At 35.9% G+C, this 8725-nt stretch overlaps 1 protein-coding gene across 1 annotated transcript; it reads left to right on the top strand.

The window, feature by feature from the left end:
- Positions 1-3070: 3070 nt before the first annotated feature.
- On the top strand, positions 3071-7957 carry LOC100368790 (FAD-dependent oxidoreductase domain-containing protein 2-like). Its single transcript, XM_002736838.3, has 7 exons — positions 3071-3136; positions 4261-4941; positions 5344-5598; positions 5794-6036; positions 6185-6398; positions 6635-6863; positions 7340-7957. Exons 1-7 carry the CDS (start codon positions 3112-3114, stop codon positions 7502-7504), a joined length of 1812 nt encoding a protein of 603 aa, XP_002736884.1. The 5' UTR covers positions 3071-3111; the 3' UTR covers positions 7505-7957.
- Positions 7958-8725: the final 768 nt, after the last annotated feature.

The raw sequence follows: 8725 nt of genomic DNA, 5'->3' as shown, positions 1-8725 counted from the left end.
CGATCTGTAAGATAGGAAATGAACCATGTAAAACCGAACCTTGTTGGAGACGATGAATTAAAATAGAGTGATCCAAGTTACCAAACGCGGCGAAAGGATCGAGCCTGACCAAAACAACGTCCAACGTCATTATAGCAATATGAACCTTTAATATTGCAGTTTCTGAGCTGTGATTGGCCCGGTACGCTAACTGAAACTTGGCAAATAAGTTGTTTGATGATAAATAGTCACATACGTGATCAGCTACAATCTTTTCTAGTGTTTTGGATAAAAATGAGAGGTTAGAAACTGAACGGTAATTTTTCAGCAAATTTTGATCAAGCCCGGTTTTTTTAAGAAGTGGTTTGACAATGGTGATCTAAAATTTGTGCGGAACGGTTCCAGAAGATAAAGATGAATTAAAAAATGACACAAGAAACGGAGTAAGTATAATAATGTTATCTTTCAAGAGCTTCGTTGGTAAATTATCAAAAGAACAAGATTCATTTGACGATTTATTCACGATTTTAATTACGTCATCAAAAATGTACCGTGAAACAAAAACGTATTCGGCACAACGCACCACAACCGTGACTCTGTCCTCATAATGCAATATAAGACATAGTTGAGTTGAAAAAAATGTCATTATGGACCGATAGTCCAGTAGATCACAATTTGCCTTCACTTTTGCGAACTGATCTTTTTAACTGAATAAGCTCGTCGGAATTATTTGAATACCAGGCTGCTCGTGGTTTGTCAACTAAAGTACTTATAGTAGAAACATCACAATGATGGTCATAACCTGAAGTAAGCGGAAAGGTGGAAAATTTGGACTGTAGCCTAACTTTAAAATTATCGTGATCAATGCCATTAATCTTATGAAGTGTGCGTGTGACTTTATCATATGGCGGTCGAGAAACCTTAACACCACAACTGCACAGGATTTTTGTCGGAGACTAAATTTTGACTGACTTTAACATCAGTAATTAGCTGATCAGATGCACCCTTTATCAGCAAATCGATGATATTACCATTAACATGAGTAACAACTTCAATGTGTTACAACAAATTTCGCAATTCGAGTAAATCTAGCCAATAACAGCCTATTTATAAAGTTTAGATTCAAATTTAGAAAGCTAAATTAGAAATGTCTAAATCTATTTCTAATTTATAAAGTTTATATTCAAGTTCAGAAAGCTACATTATAAACTGATTATAAACTAAGACGTTATTTAGAAACAGCACAATTGCCGCTATTTAGATTATCTAAATTATAAACTAGATATTTAGACGTTGCATTAATTCCAGTCCTACCGAATTGATTTAACACACACGCATATTTGTTAACAACTCCCCCGTCCATATGTAGCTGCTTGTTCTAGCTCTAATTAATATTTAGATTGTCTATATATCGCGATATATAGCGGCAATAACAAGAGACCCGTACACAACCCCGTACACCTGTTTTAGCTATAGACGATATTTAAATTGTCTAAATATCCCAATATATGTATGTGTTTATCACATTTAGGGTTATCACTGCTAACTTGAAGGTGAAAGTTGAAATCGCCACCAATAAGTAGACAATTCAACTAATCGGATTTTATCGGATTATAACTCTATATTGCAAGTCGCGAATGACCTTTGATGTGTAATCAAAATCAAGATGATTGTAAATGTATAGAGTAAATATCAAATCAACTCTTGAGTACGTAAGAGTTCCGTTATAAGGGCTGGTAGAAAAAAAAATGTCAATCATTCCGAGGTGTAAAGATAAATAATATTTTGTACATTTGAAATCACGAGGGGAGGGGGTGCTGGAGTGAGTGCTTAGTGTTTTCAGTGCAATTTGTTTTCACGGTCTCTTGTCAGTAGATTGTTTTTTTTTATTAATTATTTTTTTTATTTCCTGCAACCCCTTGCATGCATACAATCTGATACAAAAAACGTCATTTTAACGGGAATCTAACCTTTAATAATCATTTTTAATTATTTAATATTCACTGTTGAAAAAAATATATTGATAAAGGAAGTATGAAATTAGGAAGTAAATTGTAAATTTTAATCTAAATGCGTTGCTATCGGCGTTTGATATGAGTGTACCGTGGATCTTGGATCACGGATAGACAGGAATGGAATAACCTGATTGCAGCCTTATGTCCCGGTGTGGGATGAAATGGATCATACACACGATGGATCTTTATATTTAGTTCTGTTGACTCAGCTAGTCTATACAGGTGACCGAGGCCAAAGTACGTTGAAATAAGCAAGGCAGTTAGTCTATTTATTGACACAACTTTGTGATGATTTACAGTGAAAGATAAAACTGGACACAAATTACAAAGGTAAATCACAGTAATGCGGTTACATTTACAAAATACAAGACTCAATGGCGATTATATATGAAAATACATTACAATATATCTATAATTATACTCCTATGAGGTCTATTATTGTTTAATACATTGTGCCGTATTGATCTGTGTACTGTGAAGACTCATTATAGAGATACATTTACTATGAACCACAGTCCCACTGTGTGTGAGCCGACAGGACCGGCTAGATTAAATTTTTAAATTGTGATTCCCTACGCTCTTCACGCAATTCAATATTAGTAGTGTTTGCGCTACACAAAGTACGGGCTAAGATTTAAGCTATACTGGGACTGTGACCAACACAAATATGGAAAACAATCCAATTTATCATACTATTATATTTGTTCTACTTTGATTTGCTTGTCATTTTCTTTCTATTTTCTTGTGTTTTTTTTAATTCTTACTTTGTCTTTTTTACTTACTTTTTTTTGTCTTTCTTTACATCTGTATTTCATTTTATTCAAAATCCTAACAGAGATACGAACGCAATAAAGATAATTATTATTACACCGTGATGGTGATTGTCAGGAGTTTTCAAAGACTGACTGCCACATGTGTACACGTGAATTGCAGTACACCTTTAATCGCGTGACCTCTCACGATTTTAGCAGGTGACTGGCGTGTCGAGGCGACGAGTAAACTAATTGATGCAAACAGATAAACGGTCGGTAATAAAACACAGACAGTATATAAGGAGGTCGTCTCATCGGTATATTCACAGTATTCTTTGGTTTACTGAAGTGATCACAACGCAGTCATGGCTACGGACAAGAAGATGCCCGGTAAGTCCAATTTTACATTTTTTTATTCTTCATGTATGCCCTACCGCAAGTTACAGTGGTAATACTGAGTAATATTCATATTGAGCACCCCTCTCAATGTTCCCCTCCAAAATTAACTGGGTTCCAGTGTCTCCAGGTTTCGATGTTTGATACTCCCCTGTTTTCATCGCTTCCGACATTTGTTTAATTTTTTGTGTGCCAGGCGACAGTTCCGGACATTGAGTGACACTGTTGTCTCTCCTGACTTTTTTCTGTATGTGCAAATTGCAAGTGCTAGTTACGTGCATTTTGCCACAGAAGTCATATTCATGTTTGAGACTACATGACAGGGCCGTGTGGCCATCATTTGTTTATTTTATCCATGCTGTTGAGCGACACAATCTTTAATTTAATTTAGACCGGTGAGAAATCACACATAAGAGAATAGGTGGTTTCACTCACACACCGTGACGATGGGTCGGCGTTTTAAATCAACCACGTTGTAGCACCATCCCTCATCACGGTGAGAGACGGTGGTTTTAGATGATATTTCGGCCAGTGTGTTATTTCATTTAGAGGGACTGTGATTTAACCCAGAGAACAATGCACTCCATTGGCTAACAACAGTTGCATGATTGCTACGAACGCTGATTGGTGGTATGAGACTTGTACGCTGATTGGTGATATGAGACTTGTACGCTGATTGGTGGTATGAGACTTGTACGGTGATTGGTGGTATGAGACTTGTACGCTGATTGGTGGTATGAGACTTGTACGGTGATTGGTGGTATGAGATTTGTAGAAAAATGATTGTTTGTCCATGCATGTCTTTCCGTAATGCCATTAATGTTTAGAAATGAATATCAATCTGCCTGTCATTCAACTAATGACAAATATGACCAGGGCTGACACACATACACCTTATAAATACACATAATTATGCTTTCAATTTAAGATGGGGTAAGTAAATAATTATGAAATAGCAAAATACACTGCATAAAAACAATGGACCTATAAACCATAATCTTGCACGATCTTTCAATGCTATTGCATTCTTTTTAGGTTTACACAATAATAACACATTCATGTACAGTAGATTAAGTTTCATAAACACACTCTTACTCATGTACGAACTCTTTTCTCAGGTTATTTCGACTACATCGTTGTTGGTGCAGGTCCAGGTGGCTGTCAAATGGGTTACTTCCTTGAGAAGAAGAAGCGTAGTTACGCTATACTGGAAATGAATGACACACCAGGTTCGTTTTTCGCAGTACACCCACGTCATCGTACTCTGATATCGATCAATAAAAGATTTAACCCATTCCCGGAACCGGAATACAACATGCGACATGACTGGAACTCGTTGTTGAGCGATGATCCCGAACTCCGCTTCACTAAGTACTCCAAAGAGCTGTTCCCACATGCCGATGATTTGGTTCGCTACATGGATGATTACGCCAAGAAGTTTAACCTCAATATTCATTACAATACTCAAGTTGAGAAGATAAAGAAACTAGAAAATCAAGCCAAATCTGGTGAAAATTTCTCCCTGAAGACATCCAAAGGAGAGTACCGATGCAAGGTTCTGTTAGTTGCTACTGGAGCACGTAATGAGAAAATCCCCGAACACATCAAAGGCAAAGAGCTCATGGAGACGTACTGTAACCACAGTCTCGACACCGAGAAATACAATGGGAAAAAAGTATTCATTCTCGGTAATGGAAACAGTGCTTTCGAAGCAGCTAATCACCTTGCTGGAGCAGCTAGTATAATACATATATTTGGAGATCGAAAATTAAAGCATGCTTGGGACACTCACTTTGTAGGTAAGTAAATATTAAACTTATGATACATACACTCTATATATTTGGTGCAATTGAAATTCAACATTCCATGTTCAATTTTAAATATGACGTATTCAACATTGCATAATTGGTGTAATAATTTACTGTAAAACATATCTTTTTAGCTAGCATGTTATAATAGCTAATTTAGCTAATCCACAATTTCGCTAAATTAAGATATCGCTAATTAGAATAGAGTATATTCTCACAGTAAGATTGTTGGCACTTTAGCTAAATTAAGATTCAGTTAATTCATGCATTGAGTCAATTCGCTAAAATGATATGTAGCTATTTCAAAGTGTTTTACAATAATTCAACATTCCAAATATGGCGTGGTTTTTATTGCAATCCTTCACATATTTTGACCCAAACTTTCTTCGACAGGTGATCTTAGAGCAGTCAACGATACTGTACTTGACATGTACCAGCTGAAATCTCTGCACGTTTACCAGGCTGTGAACTTGTTAGAAGTAGCGAAAACAGACGAAGGTTATGTTCTTACTTGTGACGATATTGTTCCACATTGGAGAGAAAAGCAGGGTCGCGTCAGGTTCAAGCTACCACCATATGATCACGTGATCTGCTGTACCGGTTTTAATTATGTTGATTCGTCAATATTTGATGACAACTGCAAACCAGGTAAAGAGATATTTTCTATTTTCAAAAATACTTGATTCATTATCGTACTAACTCGATTATAAAGCGAATGAACACATCATTAATCATAAATAGAAATACACCATGAAACACTTATTCAATGTATGGCAAAGACAACCGACTGACAATGCTGACATTCTTAAAACTAACTTTTCTCTCTTATTGCTTCTTCTATAGTAACCAAACAAGGTGGCAAGTTCCCAGTCATCTCCAATACTTGGGAATCCAACGTCGACAATATGTACTTTATGGGCACAGTAATGCAGTGCAGCGACAGAAAAGCTGCGTCCGGATTTATTCACGGGTTCAGATACAACATACGTACATTGCACAAGTTTCTTGAAGAGCGTTACGAAGAAGTTCCATACCCACGCGAACTTTACCCGCTTGATATTAACACAATCTCTGACAAGATCTTGGGTAATTATATCACACAACTTAACTGGATTGATCATTTTAAAGACAAAAATACAAGATTTAGAACTTATGTAATCAGCATCTTCAGTCGTTTCAAAAGAAAATCACGGTATCACTGTTTAATAACGAGCTTTATTTGTTTTTCCTTCAGAACGTGTAAGTGTTAGTGATGGTATATATCAAATGAATAACGTGTTGTGTCACGTGTTGGCCGTTCCCGACTTCGATCCCAACATGAAGGGTGAAGTAAAAGCTGAACTCTACCAGGATTTCCCCAAACCATATGTACTTGAAGATGCAATTAAAGGAAGATTCGCAAATTACAAGCACGTGTTTGTTATTGTACTGGCATACGGATTTGAAGAGTAAGTAAAATACACAGCGCAAATAGATTTTACACGACATGAATACTTTGTTGTGAGATAACAAATATTCGGTAACTGTTTCAATCAGAGTTACAATAAGTGATCGTCAGCCTGACAGGGTCGCGTGAGTCATTCATTCATGACTACATGTCGTAGTGATCGTAAGTACTTGTTATTTCTTCAAATACAACAGATTCACGCATACAGCGTCGATAATCTATTCTATTTTTTACTAGCTTTGGAAATGACGGCAAATACGCCATGGAATTTGCGCACTTTCCCGATCTAAACGCCACTGATTGTCAAGCGTTCCTTCATCCAATTATTACCTATTACAAGAATGGTGATCTTGTAGATGAACTGAAATTACCTGAGTCGTTAGTACTGAGATTCGACATTCCTTTGACTCTAGACCAAAACCCAGATGTAGGAAATAACAGGATGAGAAATTTCATCAACAAACAGGTAATTATAGTGACAGTCAGAAAGCTTTTCTTTCATTTCTTTTCATCCAAAGGTTTACATGGCGGTCCTCTTCCTGACAAAGTGTATTGGAGGATGGAAGAAAAATGATTATATATCTGACTTTATATGATGATTATATAACTATGTAATATAATGTTATAAAATTGATAACATGGCAAAACAAATTCGATAAACTTATTTTTGTCACGTGATTATTCTGATGACATTCGTGATTTATGAGTCACTTTCGCAATATCGGAACCAATGCAAAGCTTCTTACGAGATTGTGTCTGATTGGTTATTCTAACTCCAAACCCTTGCAGTAAGACCAATCAGAGGGAAGCTTGTGTTATTGTCGTATTAAATTCATGTAAATATAAATATTGGTAATTGTGCTTAGACCGTGTCTCGAGATTGAATAAACTTAATATCAATTGCTATGAACAAAATAACTCACACTCTATATTCTCTTACAGCTGAACTTGAAGCCCGGGCAACATTTATATGAAGGATTCTTCATGGAGAAAGTGTCAGAAAGGGTCACTCCCTTCTCAGAGGACGAGAAAAGAAGAGTTCCAGATCTTAGCGTATTCAAGACGTGTATTCCATTCAGCATCGACTTGAAACCAAAAATGACTTAAATAGTCTCAACTATGCATGTTTTAGGAATACTCCAAAAACTAGAAACAATATCTGCACTTTGATGCTTCATGTTCCCTTGGTACATGAATGTTCTTAATGATTCGTACTCATATTCTTGGTAGCAGCGATAATAACTCAGTGTTAAAACAAGATAGTATATTTAAAGACCAAATACATCTGTATCAACTATAACTAAGTCCACAACAACGTTTTATGATTTGGAACCACTAATTGCTACTGTATTATCATCAACATTCGCAATCGTAATTATTATTGGGATCTTCTGATAACAATAATTGTATTTGATTTCAAAACAAGCGAGTTTCATGTCATTTGAATTGTCATCATTTATTTCTCTTATATTCTCAACTCGAGTATTGTAATGAAAAATGTCCCTCTGTGTTTACCATGTATTGTCCTTGTAACGTAATAAAATGATTTGTTTATTCTAATACACGTTTTTTATCTTTGAAAATTTAAGCACCAGTATTAATTATTACCTGAGTCTGAGAGTCAATGTGTGGCATATAAACCCTTTGAAGTCTACTTCTGTCACCAATCACAAAATTAATAAATTTGTCACTGATTTCTTCCAAAAATGTGATCAAGACATGTAGCCATTAGTTTTGGTTCAAAGTGCCCAGCAAATTATAGAAAAATAGTTAGAATATTCCAAATTATTACACCCAACCTTTGGCGAGAAAGGATTAAATAAATGTGCAAATACTAATGCCTTAATTGAAATCCTTATTGTATATTACGACATCGATCTGTTACACTGCTTCCTTCATTGCTATGGCATCGGTAACATGGGTGAAACTTTCCTGAACTAAAATGTTAAGTACAAGTAAAAGTGACAGTCTCTGGTCAGTGAAATTGGCTGAGTAATCCTAGTCCTAGTAATCCTAGTAGTAATCCTACTGCACGTATTTTCCAAAAAGTGTATTCAGCGAAAATTAATTCCAGCTAAAATAAAGTATTTTACAGTAAATTTTCCTGTAAAGTCGACTCCCCTGGTTTCTAATACTAGTATATAGTATATCCATATCAATGGAAAAGCTTTAAAACGATGGAGGGACTATAGATTTGGGTCGGCTCATCAACCTAACGCATATTGCTGAATGGTGCTTTTGGTTATCCAGTAGACAATAAACATACAGCCTGTCGGCTCCTATAGCTCCGGTACTCATATAGAAATCCACGATTTGAATGCCATTTTT

The sequence above is a fragment of the Saccoglossus kowalevskii genome, chromosome 1, assembly GCF_978046115.1.
Source record: "Saccoglossus kowalevskii chromosome 1, keSacKowa6.1, whole genome shotgun sequence".
Classification (NCBI taxonomy): Eukaryota; Metazoa; Hemichordata; class Enteropneusta; family Harrimaniidae; genus Saccoglossus; species Saccoglossus kowalevskii.
Note: the sequence above shows the minus strand (reverse complement) of the source record. Positions and strands in the feature narration are given on the sequence as shown.

Bases quoted from the DNA above. Each gene is read 5' to 3' on its own strand.
- LOC100368790 (XM_002736838.3), top strand. From the start codon at position 3,112: ATGGCTACGGACAAGAAGATGCCCG. The intron at 3,137-4,260 runs GTAAGTCCAATT...CTCTTTTCTCAG, and splicing joins TACGGACAAGAAGATGCCCG to GTTATTTCGACTACATCGTT. The intron at 6,864-7,339 runs GTAATTATAGTG...ATTCTCTTACAG, and splicing joins GAAATTTCATCAACAAACAG to CTGAACTTGAAGCCCGGGCA.